The 21,897-nt window shown below is 38.9% G+C and overlaps 1 protein-coding gene across 1 annotated transcript in view; it reads left to right on the forward strand.

The window, feature by feature from the left end:
* LOC138592283 (kinesin heavy chain-like) overlaps positions 1-21,897 on the forward strand; it is a 67,611-nt gene that overhangs the window by 3,778 nt on the left and 41,936 nt on the right. Inside the window, exons 2-4 of the mRNA XM_069663034.1 lie at positions 18,675-18,762; positions 18,883-18,956; positions 20,967-21,071. Of these exons, the coding sequence (XP_069519135.1) occupies positions 18,675-18,762; positions 18,883-18,956; positions 20,967-21,071 (267 nt within the window). The remainder of the gene's footprint in view (positions 1-18,674; positions 18,763-18,882; positions 18,957-20,966; positions 21,072-21,897) is intronic.

Genomic DNA, 21,897 nt, shown 5'->3' on the forward strand with positions numbered 1-21,897 from the left:
GTTGTGAATAAATACAATGACACAATGTTACAGTTTCATGAAGCAGACGCTTTAGTCCAAAGCGACTAACAGGAGAGTTAATACAACACAAGCAACGATTGAGACAGGAGGGGGCGGAGTCAGGAAGAGCCAACACACAGCCACATGTGCGATCGGACACTGGTGTTATTTTTTTAATCACCAACAACATCAACAAGGTCAATATAGTCATCATCATGAATATCCTAATCAATATAAACAACATCCTGGCGCCGGTTTAGCTAAGCGGTTAAATTGGCGGCCATATACAGAGGCTACAGTCCTCGATGCGGCGGCCCTGGGTTCAACTCCCGCCCTCGGCCCTTTGCCGCATGTCATCCCCTCTCTCTCTTCCCCTGTTTCCGACACTGTCTACTATCCTCTCTCATTAAAGGCATGAAAGGCCAAAAAATATAAAAAATTAATAAAAAAACAAAAAATACAAATAACATCCTCGATGTCATCATCATCATCAATATCATTAAGGTCAGAGGTCATAAAGAGCTGGGTCTTTAGCTTCTTCTGAAAGGTGAAAGGGACTCTGCGGACAGAATGGAGTTTGGTAGCTCGTTCCACCACCGGGGGGCGACAGAGGAGAAGAGTCTAGTTAGAGACTTAGCGCCCTGTTGTGATGGGAGCACCAGGCGCCTTTCATTGGCAGAGCGTAGTGGGCGGGACGGAGTGTAGACCTGGATGAGGGCGTTCAGGTAGGCAGGAGACGTTTTTGTTGCTGTTTTGTAAGCGTGGAGTGACATGAGCAGTGGAGTGACATGAACAGTGGACTGATATGAACAGTGGAGTGATACGAACAGCGGAGCGACATGAGCAGTGGAGTGACATGAGCAGTGGAGTGACATGAACAGTGGAGTGATATGAGCAGTGGAGTGACATGAGCAGTGGAGTGACATGAACAGTGGAGTGATATGAGCAGTGGAGTGACATGAGCAGTGGAGTGACATGAACAGTGGAGTGACATGAGCAGTGGAGTGACATGAACAGTGGAGTGATATGAGCAGTGGAGTGACATGAGCAGTGGAGTGACATGAACAGTGGAGTGATATGAGCAGTGGAGTGACATGAGCAGTGGAGTGACATGAACAGTGGAGTGATATGAGCAGTGGAGTGACATTAACAGTGGAGTGACATGAGCAGTGGAGTGACATGAGCAGTGGAGTGAAACACATATAAACTATCATGTGAAGAGGCTACTGCACATGTGTCAAACATTCTGCAGGCTGTATACTTTTAAGTATGGCTTACACAACAGAGATGTTCTTTACATGAAGTAGTGTTCATGATGACACAATGTCTGACCAGATTTTATGATAAGGCAGATTGATTTCACTGTCCTTCTCTGCCCATCATCACTAAGAGAGCTTTGTTTTGGATCAACCAATCACAGTTTCTGAAACCATGCCGCCTCACTGAGATAAAAGTGTCTGTCTCTTCCTGCTCAGAGTTGCTCTGAGAGTGTTCCTAAATCTCCTCTAAGCTTGGACTCCTTGCTCGAGTGTTTAAGCTAAGAAAGAAGCTCTCTGAGAGTGTTCTGAGAGTGTTTGTGAATACAGGTCCCGATCTTAAATCCTGAAACTGTTTGGATGCTAAAAGTGGAGAATATGTTTCCTGGTTATGAACGAGAAAGAAACATCTTTACAACCTAAACTGACAAACTGACTCTTTGAATCTTCAGATGACATGATTATATAATAAAAATAATTATTATTATTATTAATATTATTATTATAATTAATAGAATGTTATCACAGTCACAGAAACTTCTGTTGATCATTAGACGCAGTTTCCTGTTGTGCATTTATGTTGATAAATATCAAAGTACCATCTGCATACCGATGAAATGAAGCGCGTCTAGTATAATGTGAAAATCACAGTGGTCCTAATATTGAGGAGACTATGTCAACAGACACAAACCACTGCAATGCTGAATCACACAAACATGTTAAAGTGATAGTTTGAAGTGGGGTTGTATGAGGTCCTGATCAATAGCAAGTGCTCTATATACAGTAGATAACAGTCAGAACGGCTCCTGAACGAGTACCACGTACTTTAGCTACTTAAAAGAGTCTACAAACATGTTGAAGTGAACGCTGTGTTTTAGCTTCTCATTGACGTCAGACAGCCCCTTCCCTCGGCTCCATGTCTCACTCTGCACATCGGCCCTGTATACCTACGCCTGCAGCACACAGTATTGGATCAGCTGTTTGTGTCAGCGGTTTGTAGAAGAGACAACAAAAAGAAGAAAATACGATATTATGGAAACAACAAACACTAATAGATTGTAAGAGATTTAAAAATGTAACGGGACACGCAGCATCTGGCCTGATATACACCACAGAAGAGCGCATTGACATGTAAACAAATCCAACATATTTCCAACGATGTAATCCAGCAGATCACACTTCAGGATACTCTCCGTACTTATTATCAAAGTCCAAGTGGCAAAAAATATTTATTAAAGGTTTATTAAAAACCGGCGTTTGCATAAGGCTGCTGTAGGAGTAAAGCACGTCACGACGTCAACACAAACTGTTGTGAACAACAACGTGTAGGTAAAGTTAAAGTGAGAGAGAGACTGACGCAGGGGCGACACATTCGCTTTTTATATCAGACTCGTATGTTTTTTTTCTCCCAAATATACCAGAAAGCTTCCGTGATGATAATAACCATTCATTTGTAACTTTAGTAAAACTTTACTTTATCAGAAAGGTTTTATTAAACCAGCAACTTTAAGAAAACAACTGCAGCATCATTTCAATTTAAAAATTATTAATAAAGTGCAACTTAAATCATTCATGTAAATTGAAATAAATATTAAATATATAAAAGTCACTAATAAAATTTATATATATATATATATATATATATTTATATACATTATCTATTTGATAGCCTATTTAGTTAATAGCTATATTGAATTGATTTACCGTTGGCTATGCCACCGGGAGCAATTTGGGGTTCAGTGTGTTGCCCAAGGACACTTGGACATGTAGCCTGAGGGAGCTGGGGATCGAACCTCCAACCTTCCGATTGAAAGACCACTGGGCCACAGCCGCCCGCTCTGTGTTCTCTGGTTCATCAAAGTATCCTCTAGTCTCCACCGTGAAGAGCAAGCAAGAGTCCAGCTGGATCATTCGGTGTTAGTTTTGTATGATTATATACAAAACCAAATTGTTCTCCTCTGGACTAATATAAATGATAAATATATATATACAAATATACATGTGAAGATGCCTCTCACACTCTGGTGAAACATAAATAAGAATAATTACTCCACTGACATTTCAGACTCAGTGAATCTGAACGTCTGTGTGGAAGCTGATAAAACTTCAAATGTCCTCAGATTGGTAAAATGTCACAAGATCAGAGTGTGAAGCTTCTGACAGGAGCAGGAAGCTGCTAACTGAAAGCTGCTAACAGGAAGCTGCTAACACTGCTATCACTTAACAGCTTCCTGTTAGCAGCTTTCAGTTAGCAGCTTCCTGTTAGCAGCTTTCAGTTAGAAGCTAACACTTAACAGCTTCCTGTTCACAGCTTTCAGTTAGCAGCTTCCTGTTAGCAGCTTTCAGTTAGCAGCTTCCTGTTAGCAGCTTCCTGTTAACAGCTAACAATTAACAGCTTCCTGTTAACAGCTTTCAGTTAGCAGCTAACACTTAACAGCTTCCTGTTAGCAGCTTTCAGTTAGCAGCTTCCTGTTAGCAGCTTCCTGTTAACAGCTAACACTTAACAGCTTCCTGTTAGCAGCTTTCAGTTAGCAGCTAACACTTAACAGCTTCCTGTTAGCAGCTTTTAACAGGAAGCTGTTAAGTGATAGCTTTTTTTTATTTATTTTTTTTAATCATTTTTTTATTATTATTACTACATAACATACATACAAGCATACATATCAGACAAATAACCCCTCCCCCCACCCCTTCCATAAGACACAACAAAACAAAATAAAGCAAAATAAAAACAAACAAGATAATATGGTTATTTTGATTATTACAAACATTATTGCCAGATATAAGCTACACATCTCTTCATCTCTTTATCTGGAGTACATATTGAAACAAAAAAAACACATCAGCATTTGCTTTAGAGTTTGCCCATTTTTTCTTGTGAATATGAAATTTCCCAAGCATCAGGATTAATTGTACAAAAAAAGCTGTATAATTGTCCACATTTTCGTCAAAGTGAATGAAGATGTCCTTTTCCTGGAAAAGAATTACTTGTCCTGTTATTGTCCTGATATAATGCTGTACATCAGTCCAAAATGTTTTTGAAAATACACATTGATAAAACAGATGATGAATTATGTTAAGTGATAGCTGTTAACAGGAAGCTGTTAAGTGTTAGCTGCTAACTGAAAGCTGCTAACAGGAAGCTGCTAACTGAAAGCTGCTAACTGAAAGCTGTTAAGTGTTAGCTGCTAACTGAAAGCTGCTAACAGGAAGCTGTTAACTGAAAGCTGCTAACAGGAAGCTGCTAACTGAAATATGCTAACAGGAAGCTGCTAACTGAAAGCTGCTAACAGGAAGCTGCTATGTGAAAGCTGCTAGCAGGAAGCTGCTAACTGAAAGCTGCTAACAGGAAGCTGCTAACTGAAAGCTGCTAACAGGAAGCTGTTAAGTGTTAGCTGCTAACTGAAAGCTGCTAACAGGAAGCTGCTAACTGAAAGCTGCTAACTGAAAGCTGTTAAGTGTTAGCTGCTAACTGAAAGCTGCTAACAGGAAGCTGCTAACTGAAAGATGCTAACAGGAAGCTGCTAACTGAAAGCTGCTAACAGGAAGCTGCTATGTGAAAGCTGCTAGCAGGAAGCTGCTAACTGAAAGCTGCTAACAGGAAGCTGCTAACTGAAAGCTGCTAACAGGAAGCTGTTAAGTGTTAGCTGCTAACTGAAAGCTGCTAACAGGAAGCTGTTAAGTGTTAGCTGCTAACTGAAAGCTGCTAACAGGAAGCTGCTAACTGAAAGCTGCTAACAGGAAGCTGTTAAGTGTTAGCTGCTAACTGAAAGCTGCTAACAGGAAGCTGTTAAGTGTTAGCTGCTAACTGAAAGCTGCTAACAGGAAGCTGTTAACTGAAAGCTGCTAACAGGAAGCTGCTAACTGAAATATGCTAACAGGAAGCTGCTAACTGAAAGCTGCTAACAGGAAGCTGCTATGTGAAAGCTGCTAGCAGGAAGCTGCTAACTGAAAGCTGCTAACAGGAAGCTGCTAACTGAAAGCTGCTAACAGGAAGCTGTTAAGTGTTAGCTGCTAACTGAAAGCTGCTAACAGGAAGCTGCTAACTGAAAGCTGCTAACTGAAAGCTGTTAAGTGTTAGCTGCTAACTGAAAGCTGCTAACAGGAAGCTGCTAACTGAAAGATGCTAACAGGAAGCTGCTAACTGAAAGCTGCTAACAGGAAGCTGCTATGTGAAAGCTGCTAGCAGGAAGCTGCTAACTGAAAGCTGCTAACAGGAAGCTGCTAACTGAAAGCTGCTAACAGGAAGCTGTTAAGTGTTAGCTGCTAACTGAAAGCTGCTAACAGGAAGCTGTTAAGTGTTAGCTGCTAACTGAAAGCTGCTAACAGGAAGCTGCTAACTGAAAGCTGCTAACAGGAAGCTGTTAAGTGTTAGCTGCTAACTGAAAGCTGCTAACAGGAAGCTGTTAAGTGTTAGCTGCTAACTGAAAGCTGCTAACAGGAAGCTGCTAACTGAAAGATGCTAACAGGAAGCTGCTAACTGAAAGCTGCTAACAGGAAGCTGCTATGTGAAAGCTGCTAACAGGAAGCTGCTAACTGAAAGCTGCTAACAGGAAGCTGTTAAGTGTTAGCTGCTAACTGAAAGCTGCTAACAGGAAGCTGTTAACTGAAAGCTGTTAACAGTAAGCTGTTAACAGGAAGCTGCTATATAAAGAAACAAATCCTATGTAACCCTAAAAGTAAAGGAGGCATGGAGGTGTTAAGTTTTGAAATGTTGAACAATACTTTCAAAGTGCAGTGGTTGGCAAACCTAATCAAAGAGATAGATAGCATCTGGAACACTTTTCCTAAGTTTGTATTTAATGCTGTTGGTGGAACCCATTTTTTATTGAAATGTAACTATAAAATAGAAAAATTACCGATTAAACTGTCAAACTTTCATAAACAAGCCTTACTTGCCTGGAAACTAATCTATAAGCATAACTTCTCACCAACTAATTTCTACATCTGGAACAATGAAAATATTCTCTATAAAAACAAATCGTTATTTTACAGGAAGTGGTTTGATTATGGAATTATTTATGTTAAACAACTCTTTAATGCTGCAGGACAATTACTCTCTTACCAAGAATTTATAAATAAATTTCAGCTTCCAGTCCCACCCAAAGAGTTTACAGATGTGTTTGATGCTTTACCAAGAGGTTTACTGCAGCTTTTTCAGAGCGCAGGAACTTATGATTTTACTTTTCCTACTGCTGGCTCTTTTGATAGTCGGATTTTTGTGGGAGAAGTCGATATAACAAAGAAAAAATGCTCAAATAAATATATTAGAAATTGTATGCTAACCCCATCTCTCATGTTATGGAGATATTACTTGGCAAGAAGCATGGATGGTTGGTGAGAAGTTTTGCTTAAACAATAAAGTTAAAGAGGTTTCATTTAAGATATTACATAAGATTTATCCAACACAAAAGAAATTAGCAAGATTTAATATTGATAATGATCTGTTGTGTAAATTCTGTGAGAATGAAGAGGAAACAATTAATCATCTGTTTTATCAATGTGTATTTTCAAAAACATTTTGGACTGATGTACAGCATTATATCAGGACAATAACAGGACAAGTAATTCTTTTCCAGGAAAAGGACATCTTCATTTACTTTGACGAAAATGTGGAAAATTATACAGCTTTTTTTGTACAATTAATCCTGATGCTTGGGAAATTTCATATTCACAAGAAAAAATGGGCAAACTCTAAAGCAAATGCTGATGTGTTTTTTTTGGAACTGCAGCAATATGCTGATACAATCAAAAACTGTAAAAATAAGAAAGCTATCAGAACAAAACAAATTTTAGAAAGTTTCAATATGTACTCCAGATAAAGAGATGAAGAGATGTGTAGCTTATATCTGGCAATAATGTTTGTAATAATCAAAATAACCATATTATCTTGTTTGTTTTTATTTTGCTTTATTTTGTTTTGTTGTGTCTTATGGAAGGGGTGGGGGGAGGGGTTATTTGTCTGATATGTATGCTTGTATGTATGTTATGTACTAATAATAATAAAAAAAATAATAAAAAAAGGAAGCTGCTAACAGGAAGCTGCTAACTGAAAGCTGCTAACAGGAAGCTGCTAACTGAAAGCTGTGAACAGGAAGCTGTTAAGTGTTAGCTTCTAACTGAAAGCTGCTAACAGGAAGCTGTTAAGTGTTAGCTGTTAACAGGAAGCTGTTAACTGAAAGCTGTTAACAGGAAGCTGTTAAGTGTTAGCTGCTAACTGAAAGATGCTAACAGGAAGCTGCTAACTGAAAGCTGCTAACAGGAAGCTGCTAACTGAAAGATGCTAACAGGAAGCTGCTAACTGAAAGCTGCTAACTGAAAGCTGCTAACAGGAAGCTGTTAAGTGTTAGCTTCTAACTGAAAGCTGCTGACAGGAAGCTGCTAACTGAAAGCTGTGAACAGGAAGCTGTTAAGTGTTAGCTTCTAACTGAAAGCTGCTAACTGAAAGCTGCTAACAGGAAGCTGCTAACTGAAAGCTGTGAACAGGAAGCTGTTAAGTGTTAGCTTCTAACTGAAAGCTGCTAACTGAAAGCTGCTAACAGGAAGCTGCTAACACTGCTATCACTTAACAGCTTCCTGTTAGCAGCTTTCAGTTAGCAGCTTCCTGTTAGCAGCTTTCAGTTAGAAGCTAACACTTAACAGCTTCCTGTTCACAGCTTTCAGTTAGCAGCTTCCTGTTAGCAGCTTTCAGTTAGCAGCTTCCTGTTAGCAGCTTCCTGTTAACAGCTAACAATTAACAGCTTCCTGTTAACAGCTTTCAGTTAGCAGCTAACACTTAACAGCTTCCTGTTAGCAGCTTTCAGTTAGCAGCTTCCTGTTAGCAGCTTCCTGTTAACAGCTAACACTTAACAGCTTCCTGTTAGCAGCTTTCAGTTAGCAGCTAACACTTAACAGCTTCCTGTTAGCAGCTTTTAACAGGAAGCTGTTAAGTGATAGCTTTTTTTTATTTATTTTTTTTAATCATTTTTTTATTATTATTACTACATAACATACATACAAGCATACATATCAGACAAATAACCCCTCCCCCCACCCCTTCCATAAGACACAACAAAACAAAATAAAGCAAAATAAAAACAAACAAGATAATATGGTTATTTTGATTATTACAAACATTATTGCCAGATATAAGCTACACATCTCTTCATCTCTTTATCTGGAGTACATATTGAAACAAAAAAAACACATCAGCATTTGCTTTAGAGTTTGCCCATTTTTTCTTGTGAATATGAAATTTCCCAAGCATCAGGATTAATTGTACAAAAAAAGCTGTATAATTGTCCACATTTTCGTCAAAGTGAATGAAGATGTCCTTTTCCTGGAAAAGAATTACTTGTCCTGTTATTGTCCTGATATAATGCTGTACATCAGTCCAAAATGTTTTTGAAAATACACATTGATAAAACAGATGATGAATTATGTTAAGTGATAGCTGTTAACAGGAAGCTGTTAAGTGTTAGCTGCTAACTGAAAGCTGCTAACAGGAAGCTGCTAACTGAAAGCTGCTAACTGAAAGCTGTTAAGTGTTAGCTGCTAACTGAAAGCTGCTAACAGGAAGCTGTTAACTGAAAGCTGCTAACAGGAAGCTGCTAACTGAAATATGCTAACAGGAAGCTGCTAACTGAAAGCTGCTAGCAGGAAGCTGCTAACTGAAAGCTGCTAACAGGAAGCTGCTAACTGAAAGCTGCTAACAGGAAGCTGTTAAGTGTTAGCTGCTAACTGAAAGCTGCTAACAGGAAGCTGCTAACTGAAAGCTGCTAACTGAAAGCTGTTAAGTGTTAGCTGCTAACTGAAAGCTGCTAACAGGAAGCTGCTAACTGAAAGATGCTAACAGGAAGCTGCTAACTGAAAGCTGCTAACAGGAAGCTGCTATGTGAAAGCTGCTAGCAGGAAGCTGCTAACTGAAAGCTGCTAACAGGAAGCTGCTAACTGAAAGCTGCTAACAGGAAGCTGTTAAGTGTTAGCTGCTAACTGAAAGCTGCTAACAGGAAGCTGCTAACTGAAAGCTGCTAACAGGAAGCTGTTAAGTGTTAGCTGCTAACTGAAAGCTGCTAACAGGAAGCTGTTAAGTGTTAGCTGCTAACTGAAAGCTGCTAACAGGAAGCTGCTAACTGAAAGATGCTAACAGGAAGCTGCTAACTGAAAGCTGCTAACAGGAAGCTGCTATGTGAAAGCTGCTAACAGGAAGCTGCTAACTGAAAGCTGCTAACAGGAAGCTGTTAAGTGTTAGCTGCTAACTGAAAGCTGCTAACAGGAAGCTGTTAACTGAAAGCTGTTAACAGTAAGCTGTTAACAGGAAGCTGCTATATAAAGAAACAAATCCTATGTAACCCTAAAAGTAAAGGAGGCATGGAGGTGTTAAGTTTTGAAATGTTGAACAATACTTTCAAAGTGCAGTGGTTGGCAAACCTAATCAAAGAGATAGATAGCATCTGGAACACTTTTCCTAAGTTTGTATTTAATGCTGTTGGTGGAACCCATTTTTTATTGAAATGTAACTATAAAATAGAAAAATTACCGATTAAACTGTCAAACTTTCATAAACAAGCCTTACTTGCCTGGAAACTAATCTATAAGCATAACTTCTCACCAACTAATTTCTACATCTGGAACAATGAAAATATTCTCTATAAAAACAAATCGTTATTTTACAGGAAGTGGTTTGATTATGGAATTATTTATGTTAAACAACTCTTTAATGCTGCAGGACAATTACTCTCTTACCAAGAATTTATAAATAAATTTCAGCTTCCAGTCCCACCCAAAGAGTTTACAGATGTGTTTGATGCTTTACCAAGAGGTTTACTGCAGCTTTTTCAGAGCGCAGGAACTTATGATTTTACTTTTCCTACTGCTGGCTCTTTTGATAGTCGGATTTTTGTGGGAGAAGTCGATATAACAAAGAAAAAATGCTCAAATAAATATATTAGAAATTGTATGCTAACCCCATCTCTCATGTTATGGAGATATTACTTGGCAAGAAGCATGGATGGTTGGTGAGAAGTTTTGCTTAAACAATAAAGTTAAAGAGGTTTCATTTAAGATATTACATAAGATTTATCCAACACAAAAGAAATTAGCAAGATTTAATATTGATAATGATCTGTTGTGTAAATTCTGTGAGAATGAAGAGGAAACAATTAATCATCTGTTTTATCAATGTGTATTTTCAAAAACATTTTGGACTGATGTACAGCATTATATCAGGACAATAACAGGACAAGTAATTCTTTTCCAGGAAAAGGACATCTTCATTTACTTTGACGAAAATGTGGAAAATTATACAGCTTTTTTTGTACAATTAATCCTGATGCTTGGGAAATTTCATATTCACAAGAAAAAATGGGCAAACTCTAAAGCAAATGCTGATGTGTTTTTTTTGGAACTGCAGCAATATGCTGATACAATCAAAAACTGTAAAAATAAGAAAGCTATCAGAACAAAACAAATTTTAGAAAGTTTCAATATGTACTCCAGATAAAGAGATGAAGAGATGTGTAGCTTATATCTGGCAATAATGTTTGTAATAATCAAAATAACCATATTATCTTGTTTGTTTTTATTTTGCTTTATTTTGTTTTGTTGTGTCTTATGGAAGGGGTGGGGGGAGGGGTTATTTGTCTGATATGTATGCTTGTATGTATGTTATGTACTAATAATAATAAAAAAAATAATAAAAAAAGGAAGCTGCTAACAGGAAGCTGCTAACTGAAAGCTGCTAACAGGAAGCTGCTAACTGAAAGCTGTGAACAGGAAGCTGTTAAGTGTTAGCTTCTAACTGAAAGCTGCTAACAGGAAGCTGTTAAGTGTTAGCTGTTAACAGGAAGCTGTTAACTGAAAGCTGTTAACAGGAAGCTGTTAAGTGTTAGCTGCTAACTGAAAGATGCTAACAGGAAGCTGCTAACTGAAAGCTGCTAACAGGAAGCTGCTAACTGAAAGATGCTAACAGGAAGCTGCTAACTGAAAGCTGCTAACAGGAAGCTGCTAACTGAAAGCTGCTAACAGGAAGCTGCTATGTGAAAGCTGCTAACAGGAAGCTGCTAACTGAAAGCTGCTAACAGGAAGCTGTTAAGTGTTAGCTGCTAACTGAAAGCTTTTAATAGGAAGCTGCTAACTGAAAGCTGCTAACAGGAAGCTGCTAACTGAAAGATGCTAACAGGAAGCTGCTAACTGAAAGCTGCTAACTGAAAGATGCTAACAGGAAGCTGCTAACTGAAAGCTGCGAACAGGAATGTGCTAACTGAAAGCTACTAACAGGAAGCTGCTAACAGGAAACTGCTAACTGAAAGCTGCTAACAGGAAGCTGCTAATAGGAAGCTGCTAACTGAAAGCTGCTAACAGGGAACAGGAAGCTGCTTAGTAATAACTAACCCTAACAGGAAGCTGCTATCTGAAAGATGTTATCAGGAAGCTGCTTGTAGGAAGCTGCTAACTGAAAGCTGCTAACAGGAAGCTGCTAAGTGAAAGCTGTGAACAGGAAGCTGTTAAGTGTTAGCTTCTAACTGAAAGCTGCTAACAGGAAGCTGCTAACAGGAAGCTGTTAACTGAAAGCTGTTAACAGGAAGCTGTTAACTGAAAGATGCTAACAGGAAGCTGCTAACTGAAAGCTGCTAACAGGAAGCTGCTAACTGAAAGCTGCTAACAGGAAGCTGCTATGTGAAAGCTGCTAACAGGAAGCTGTTAAGTGTTAGCTGCTAACTGAAAGCTTTTAATAGGAAGCTGCTAACTGAAAGCTGCTAACAGGAAGCTGCTAACTGAAAGATGCTAACTGAAAGCTGCTAACTGAAAGATGCTAACAGGAAGCTGCTAACTGAAAGCTGCTAACAGGAATGTGCTAACTGAAAGCTGCTAACAGGAAGCTGCTAACTGAAAGCTGCTAACAGGAAGCTGCTAACAGGATATGCTAACTGAAAGCTGCTAACAGGAAACTGCTAACTGAAAGCTGCTAACAGGAAGCTGCTAATAGGAAGCTGCTAACTGAAAGCTGCTAACAGGGAACTGTTAAGTGATAGCTGCTAACAGGAAGCTGCTTAGTAATAGCTAACCCTAACAGGAAGCTGCTATCTGAAAGATGTTATCAGGAAGCTGCTTGTAGGAATCTGCTAAGTGGAAGCTGCTAACAGGAAGCTGCTAAGTGAAAGCTGCTAACAGGAGAGACAAATGACAGATGGACATGTTCAAATCTTATATGAACATGAATAACCACCAAAGATGTTATTATAGTTGTTTTATTTGTATTTTTATTTAGTTAAAGATTTCTCCTTGTTTACACCACAGACTGTATAAAAAGATGGCCGACATGACAGCTCCCTAAAAGTGAAGCCAGACCCTCTCTATCGCCCCCTGCTGACTGGCTGCAGTATAGGTCATAAAGCCCGCCTCCTCCATGTTAACAGATGGGACATGAGTCAAACTATAAAATCAAAATACACGTCAAATACATTTTTCTCCAACATGGTTTCTGTCATTATAGTTAGTTCTTATCTGCTGATTTATGTCCAAGTGTTCATTTTTCTGACAAGTTTATTTTTAATTAGTTATTTGATGCTGTCAAAATGATGATTGACAGCTCTGTTGACAAATTCGGCTCCTGCAGCCGATCAGTTCCGGGTGAGCAGAGTGGAGGACGATCCGCGAGTGGAGACGTAACTAAAACAATCACTACAGTCATTGAAGTTTCCATACCTGTGAACTTTAACCTCAGACCAACACAAGAAGCTGTTCTGCTGTTAAACACTGATCTCTACTGCGCAGACTCTGGCTCCGTATGACGTCACCATCGCAAGATGGCAGCGCCTATCACAGGGGCTATTTTGGCATCAATTTCATACAATGCGAGCAGATGGAGCCGCGTTGTCCATCTTTATATACAGTCATTGGTTTACACACAGATGCAGCAGAATAATGTGAGAAATAAAACTTTAACACTGTTTACATGTAACAGTTTTCTCGGATGGTAAAACTGGTTCTGTCCGCTCGTCTCTTCATGAGATATAAATAAAGTTTTTATGGCACATTATTGATTACAACTTTAACTGTAATTTGCTAACAACAAAAATGTAATATAAATAGATTGCACAAAGCTTATCATCAATAATCCTGATAGATGAAATGTTTGAGAAAACAATGGAGCTTTCACTCATATCACATGATCTTCCTCGGCAGATGGATTAATTATCTTTATAACATTATCATGATCAACATCATTATTAAATTGATCAATATCAACGTAATTATTAACATTATCCTTGAAGTAATAATCTGGAAGATTTTCATGTAAATAAATGTCTGTTAAGCCAACCGTGGATGCAACACTGGATATCTGTGAAGTGTTGTTGACGAGGCTGGCAGCAGAGGGGAACCAACTGTTCCTGTTTCGGGAGGCTTTGGTCCTGATGGAGCGCAGCCTCTTGCCAGAGGGGAGGGTCTGAAAGAGACAGTGTCCGGGGTGAGAGGGGTCGGCCTCGATCTTACCTGCACGCCTCAGGGTCCTGGAGGTGTACAGGTCCTGGAGAGATGGCAGATTGCAAATATATAATGGAATACAAATATAAATGTGGTCAGAAAAATATTATTTCACGTATTGAACATAATATAGCCAGACATAGAAAAGTATTATTGCGAACGTCTCAATTGATCAGTTCCTCTACTATCCCTTCACACATTGGCAATGAAAAATTATATTTGATTGATGAATATATGTGAAATCTTACATACAGCCCCTTTAAATGAAATAACATACACAAGGTCAAATGCATGGTAGTAGCATGTTGTGTTCTGACTACAGGCACAATCCCAGTCTCCACCCTAAAGCCTAAGCACCGAACACTTTTTGAGAAGAGTTTGAGAACTGCATAAAAATGAGGGGGACACTCTCATGGCATCACACGTTGCCTGGAAACCAGATGGGCCATTAAATCTAATAAGTAAAAAAGCCGAGCAGCAGCACGTGTGTGTGTGTCGTACAGTGTTTACATATTTTAAGGGGATAGTTGGGTTTGTTTGAAGTGGGGTTGTATGAGATACTTGTCAAACCTAAGTGCACTACATACAGTGGGCCGCATGCCGCTGCAGACAGTCAATCTCACACGAAATGTATCCACTTATAAGGACGTCTCACCTGAAAATCAATAGTGGTTTTAACTGTACGCTTCATTTGAATAATTCACCACGTTTGACTTTTCAGTTAGAACGCTTCTTTATTTGGCACTACTTTGTGTGGACCGCAACACATACGTGTTACTACGCCTGCAGCGTACAGCGTCAGATCAGCGGTTTGTAGAAGAGACAACAAACTAAAGAAAACACAATGTTATGGAAACGACAAAGTGCTGTTCACGGTGAGGACCAGACGACATGGTTTTCCTTCATGTCTGAAGGAGGCATGTAGAGCAGTAGTAAATAGTAATTAAATAAAAAGCTAGGTGCAAAAAAATAGGTAAACAGAGCTGTAAAATAGAAAATGTGTGCATAAAAATAGGCATGCTAAATAAAACGTTCAAATGTGTGCAGGTGGAGTCGCTGGTGGTGCAGTTGGGTTCCTCCGGCTCAGTGACTGGGCTAGCTGGCCAAGAACAGCCAGAAACCCGGTCAGACCCGCCTGGCCATCCAGACGGAGCTGCATGTAGCGGTCACGCTGCTCATTTCCCTGCTGCAAGACAGCCTTTTTCCATGTCCCTCAGTGCCTCGAGGAAGCTGGCGTCCCTTCCACTTTTCCTCTTTCCTAAGTTGAAAATTAACACCAAAATACACAGTGAATACAAGAACACAATGGGCCTCATTTACGAACAGTGCGTACGCACGAATCTGTGCTTGAACTGTGCGTACGCACGTTTGACGCACAAATCTGGGATTCATCAATTTGTTCTTACCTAAATTTCTTCGTACTCTGTGAACAAATGTAGAACTCCCTCAGACCATGCGTACGCACAGATGATGAAAGAAATGTCCTCGGAAATGTTAACACACACCCTTTAACTAAATGCATACTATATTAAAACCAAATTTATTGAAAAAAAAAGGCTTTAATAGACAATAATTGAATTTACTAATGTATGGACCAAACGTAAATGCCGTGTCATCCTCATAATTTATTGTCATATAATTAAAATCTTCAATTATAGCGGTTGAGTTAGTTCATTAAGTTTACAATAGAGTAGACCATATGAAAATGTTCATATTGAAATGTAACACTATTAAATTGTTTATTGGCCTTGCTGGAAGATATTGCTTCCCGTGCACGCTCCGGAGCAGTGTGCCTTTTCTGGCCTCCACCTTTGTGCCTCCACCACAATTGTTTCAATTTCTGCTGATGTGAAATTTTTCTTTTTTCCTTTTGAGGCCATCTTTCACGTTCTTTCAGCTTCTCCGTAACACCGCTCTCTTCATGCGGCACCAAACAGATGTCCTTATATAGAGAAATAGAGGCGTGGCAGTATGCTGATTGCAGATCGCGGACACGCGCCTGTCAGTTTAGAATGGTTCTGATTTACTAACATACGCACAGTGGTGAGAACAAAATTGGCCGGTACGCACGTGTCATAAATCTGACGGTGATTTTGCGCAAGTACCTATTTTTGCGGAGAGTAAGAACATTTCTGCGCAGATATTAGTGAATGCGGCCCAATGTGAGGTTAATAATAATAATATCGTGATTTTGTGGCATGTAGAATTATTTACCTCGACGTGTGTGAGCCTCAGCTGGCGACATAGGGCTGCTGGTGGTCGCAGGGGCAAACGTGCTAACGTTAGCAGTAGCCTCTGCAGCAGGAAGCTCTGCTTGGCACGTTTCAACTGAAAAGCACTTTGAAAATGAAGCGACGACATGAACATGATCATTTTGTATGATTGATCGACAGCCAACTTTTGCCTTACGAATCACAGTGCTACACTGTTAGCAGTAAGCATTAGCGAGTGTTAGCTTTAGCATGTAGCCACCGTTAGCTTTTAGCTACGGTAACAATAGCATAACATTGGTTATGGTTAAAACATTTAGAAAGCTAAACTCAAGTGATGTATCATGTGATTTACCTTCATTCAACTGGTCGTCCATCTCTGTGTCCTCGACAATCGCTTCCAGCAACGCAGTGGCCGAATCCTTTGTTGTCCCAGTACCGGAGAGTGCCGGCCGGTTCCCAAGCAAAGCATCAAGCCAGTCAAACCACTTGCTGGTCCTCCGGTCTGAGCCACTGCAGTTGTTGTGGTCCTTTATTTTTTTGTAGTACTGTTTCAGCTTCTTCATCTTCTCTCGGTGTGTTTGGCGGGGTGGACAATGTTGAGCTCGGACAACCATAGACATATCTTGGCGTACACTTTCTAATTGCTGTCGGCGTCTCCAATTCCCGCTGGATGCCCTGTTCTGCATAAATGCTCAGCAAGGCCTGCACCTCATCGTCAGTCTATCTGTCGGAGGCTTTTTTCACTGACTACATCTCAAAGCACAGTGATAAACAATCTCGAAGCATCATAACATTGAGCTTGCAGCTGCAGTCTTTTAAACATGGCAGGCGAAATAAAACACTGCTAGTACTCAGCACTGCAGGCCCCCCCTGAAAGTCCCTGGACATTTAGAAATGACATCCCCCCGCCCTCCGAGCAGGGACTTTTCAGGGGGTAAAAGTACCTTTTAGTCTGATCACTTCAGTAAGCATGTCAGTAAGAATGTATTTAAGACCAATCCACAAAATATATTTATGTAATGAATTCCTTCTCTAAGCATTCCACATTGAATATAATATAATATACACTGAACAAAAATATAAACGCAACACTTTTGTTTTTGCTCCCATTTTTCATGAGCTGAACTCAAAGATCTGAAAGGCCTATTTCTCTCTAAATCTGTGTTAGTGAGCACTCCTCCTTTGATAATCCATCCACCTCACAGGTGTGGCATATCAAGATGCTGATTAGACAGCATGATTATTGCACAGGTGTGCCTTAGGCTGGCCACAATAAAAGGCCACTCTAAAATGTGTTGTTTTACTGTATTGGGGGGGTCCGTGGGGGTCCGGGGGGGGGTCAGAAAACAAGTCAGTATCTGGTGTGACCACCATTTGCCTCACGCAGTGCAACACATCTCCTTCACATAGAGTTGATCAGGTTGTTGATTGTGGCCTGTGGATGTTGGTCCACTCCTCTTCAATGGCTGCCAAGCTGCTGGATGTTGGCAGGAACTGGAACACGCTGTCGTACACGCCGATCCAGAGCATCCCAAACATGCTCAGTGGGTGACATGTCCGGTGAGTGTGCTGGCCATGCACGAACTGGGATGTTTTCAGCTTCCAGGAATTGTGTACAGATCCTTCCAACATGGGGCCGTGCATTATCATGCTGCACCATGAGGTGATGGTCGTGGATGAATGGCACAACAATGGGCCTCAGGATCTCGTCACGGTATCTCTGTGCATTCAAAATGCCATCAATAAAATGCACCTGTGTTCGTTGTCCATAACATACGCCTGCCCATACCATAACCCCACCGCCACCATGGGTCACTCGATTCACGGGATTCATCCGTGAAGAGAACACCTTTCCAAAGTGCCAGACGCCATCGAATGTGAGCATTCGCCCACTCAAGTCGGTTACGACGACGAACTGCAGTCAGGTGGAGACCCCGCTGAGGACGACGAGCATGCAGATGAGCTTCTCTGAGACGGTTTCTGACAGTTTGTGCAGAAATTCTTTGGTTATGCAAACCGATTGTTGCAGCAGCTGTCTGGGTGGCTGGTCTCACATGATCTTGGAGATGAAGATGCTGGATGTGGAGGTCCTGGGCTGGTGTGGTTACACATGGTCTGCGGTTGTGAGGCCGGTTGGATGTTCTGCCAAATTCTCTGAAACGCCTTTGGAGACGGCTTATGGTAGAGAAATGAACATTCAGTTCACGGGCAACAGCTCTGGTGGCATTGTGCTGTGTGATCAAACTGCACATTTTAGAGTGGCCTTTTATTGTGGCCAGCCTAAGGCACAGCTGTGCAATAATCATGCTGTCTAATCAGCATCTTGATATGCCACACCTGTGAGGTGGATGGATTATCTCGGCAGAGGAGAAGTGCTCACTAACACAGATTTAGACAATTTTGTGAACAATGTTTGAGAGAAATAGGCCTTTGGTGTTCATAGAAAAAGACTTCGATCTTTGAGTTCAGCTCATGAAAAATGGGAGCAAAAACAAAAGTGTTGCGTTTATATTTTTGTTCAGTGTATAAGAAGAATGTAAGTCAAGGGTCTGATATAAACCATGAGAACATTTTTATACCTGTAGAATTCCAGCGGCTCTTTGCAGCAGACAGCACGTCTAAATGTTAAATTAAATTGTGATTCTGCAGGCAAAATATTATGTTGGCTGATGTGAGAAAACTTTTTGTCATAGGGTTAAACTGAGAGTTTAATTTTGACGGTGTGTTTCCTGTGTTTCAGGGGAAACCATATGTGTTTGACAGAGTCCTCCCTCCGAACACTGAACAGGTTCAGGTGTACGACACCTGTGCCCGGCAGATCGTTAAAGGTCAGTTTATCGGTCCCCTGATGATAAACCCTTTACATAAATATATATATATATGCATTGTGTGTGTGTGTGTGTGTGTGTGTGTGTGTGTGTGTGTGTGTGTGTGTGTGTGTGTTTCAGACGTGTTGGGAGGATATAACGGGACCATCTTCGCGTACGGTCAGACGTCTTCAGGAAAGACTCACACCATGGAGGTCAGTGTGATTCACTGCAGCACTTTAGTGTTATGATTAAATATAACACATGTATGTCCTTTAAGTTATTCAGTTATTCAGGTTTCTGCTATAAACGACCTAATAACACTCAGTGTCTTTTCAAATTAAAGCCATGTGACAGCAGAATATAATGCTAAAATAAATACACAATGTCTTTTCAAAGGCTGACAAGATTCTAAAAGAAACCTAAATATCTCATGAATGTGCTGGAAAGCAGGATATTCCACTTTTCAACCAGCACTTAAATGCATCGTGCATTTGTGTAGTTATGTTATGTTTTTAGATGAACTGGCACATAAGGGTAGGAACACAGAGACTAAATACACACAGGGTGATCAGGGAAAGGTGAGACTAATTGACACAGGTGAACACAATGAGGGCAGAGCTCATAATCTAAAAGGCGGGAAACAGAACAAAGGAAGTAAAGCAACACATGACATACAAGGTGCAAGAACTACAAAATAAAACAGGAAACACTAGAAACCAAACGCAGGACTGACAGGGCTACAAAGTAAAACAGGAAATAATCTAACCAATGAAACACAAATAATATACTAACTAAACAAGACTAAATTGTGACACGAACACAGAATAAAGTAAATACAAAACTAAACAATGAGAACTAAAACAGGAAACAATATCTGAACCGCGAAATACAAATCAAAAACATAACTAAACTAGAATAACTCATGACACACATGTCACCTGTTTAACACGTTAAAGGTGTAATAAACAGTAAATGTTAATTTCAGACGTTTATCTGCGCTGGAAGCTTCTTAAGGCACGATATCAGATCTTTCAAGCCTGTTGGAATGAGTTTTTTCATGTTTTAAATGTTTTTATGTAATCAATGATTTTAGATTTTTTACATTATCAGTGTTTATGTTGTTTAATTGTTTTTCATGTTTTAATGTTTTTATGTTCTCATATATTAATGTTTTTAGACTTTAAGTTGTAATGAATTATTTTTAATGTTTTCAATATTTTAATGCTCTTTGTTCTTTAGGGTTTAGTGTTTTATGTTTTTTAAGGTTTTGAAGACTTTTTAATGTTTTGATGTGATAAATGTTTTATCTTTTGATGCTTTTAAAATTCATATTTTTCATAATTTATAATTATGTTAACGTTTTTGACTTTTTTTATATATTTCTAATGTTTTTATATTTCTATTGTTTTAATATTTTTATTGTTTTTATATTTCTATTGTTTTAATATTTTTATTGTTTTTATATTTCTATTGTTTTTATATTTTTATTGTTTTTATATTTCTAATGTTTTTATATTTCTGATATTTTTATATTTCTATTGTTTTAATATTTCTATTGTTTTAATATTTGTATTGTTTTTATATTTCTAATGTTTTTATATTTCTATTGTTTTTATGTTTGTAGTGTTTTTATATTTTAATGTTTTTACATTTCTAATGTTTTTATATTTCCAATGTTTTTATATTTCTATTGTTTTTATATTTCTAATGTTTTAATATTTCTATTGTTTTTATGTTTGTAGTGTTTTTATATTTCGATTGCTTTTATATTTCTAATGTTTTTACATTTCTATTGTTTTTATGTTTGTAGTGTTTTTATATTTTAATGTTTTGATATTTCTAATGTTTTTACATTTGTTACGAAGCACAATGCCTGATCCATGCAGTGTATTTATGTTAGAGCTAGTTGGCTAACCATAGCATGCTTGCTAACGTGATGACCAAAATACTATACAAGTGTGTATGTCAGTGTTGTTAGTTTAGCTTGACAGAGCTAGCTGAGCATGCTCAGTTTCCCCCAAAAACCCCGGATGCTCGTTCATGCGTGCGTGAGTGCGTACAAAAGGTTGACTGCAGTTCCCCCAACGGCCGACTGTGTCGCTAGGAATGAAAATTTTCTGAATGATACATATAGCACCTAATGTTTTTATATTTTTTTGTTTGTACAATTTTAATATTTCTAATGTTTTAATGATTTGATGTTAATTGTTGTAATCTTCCAGGGTAACCTGCATGACCCACGCCTGATGGGAATCATCCCTCGTATCTCCAGAGACATCTTCGACCACATCTACTCCATGGATGAGAATCTGGAGTTCCACATAAAGGTGATGATGTCATCTTTGCACTGATGATATCATCAGTCTGCATCACCACTAAAAAAACATGAATCAAACCTGTTTTATTAGAATTTGATATGGTTTATGTAACCAGTGGGCTTCTCCTTTGTGTTGCGTTATGCTTTGACACTAGAATACCATGAATAATAGAATGGATAAGACAATAACTTAAGCTAACTAATGGACACTCACCTCTCCCAAGGGAATTTTACCCAAGGGGAGGGGGGAGGGGATGAAACGAATATATAAAACAAAAACAATAGAAGGAGAAACAGAGAAAAAGGCGGGGCCATAAACAACAGCACCAAATGACCCCTAAGGTCCTCTCATTCACACACACACAACACCAGGTACATTTTGTGTAATTATAAAAAACAGTGAAAAGTAACAGGTAAATAATGACCCTGTTACATACAGTCTTGACTCTTACATGACTGATAGACATTTAACATTTTCTGTAATTGCTTACAAAAAGTTTATTTCTACTTCACCAGAAATTCAGTTTGACCTGCAGGAAGTACATTAATATGTTTTTAAAAAAAGAGTAAATAAATAAAAATAATATTTTATAATAAATATAAATAAGTAAATATGGACATAAATAACATATACCATATCAATCATTCAATCAGTCAATTAACCAATCAATCAATTAATCACTCAGTTAATAAATAACACAAAAACATCACAATAAAACTGTTGAAAAATCAGTTACATGAAAAATGGATATTCAACATATAATGATGAAATATCCTGAGTGTGTTTCTGGTTTGATGTCAGCTGTGAGAAATAATACACTTAATATTTCAGTCAC

The sequence above is a fragment of the Semicossyphus pulcher genome, unplaced genomic scaffold (genome assembly GCF_022749685.1).
Source record: "Semicossyphus pulcher isolate SPU_LCO1_2020_fin unplaced genomic scaffold, fSemPul1.0.p SCAF_15, whole genome shotgun sequence".
NCBI classification, from domain to species: domain Eukaryota; kingdom Metazoa; phylum Chordata; class Actinopteri; order Labriformes; family Labridae; genus Semicossyphus; species Semicossyphus pulcher.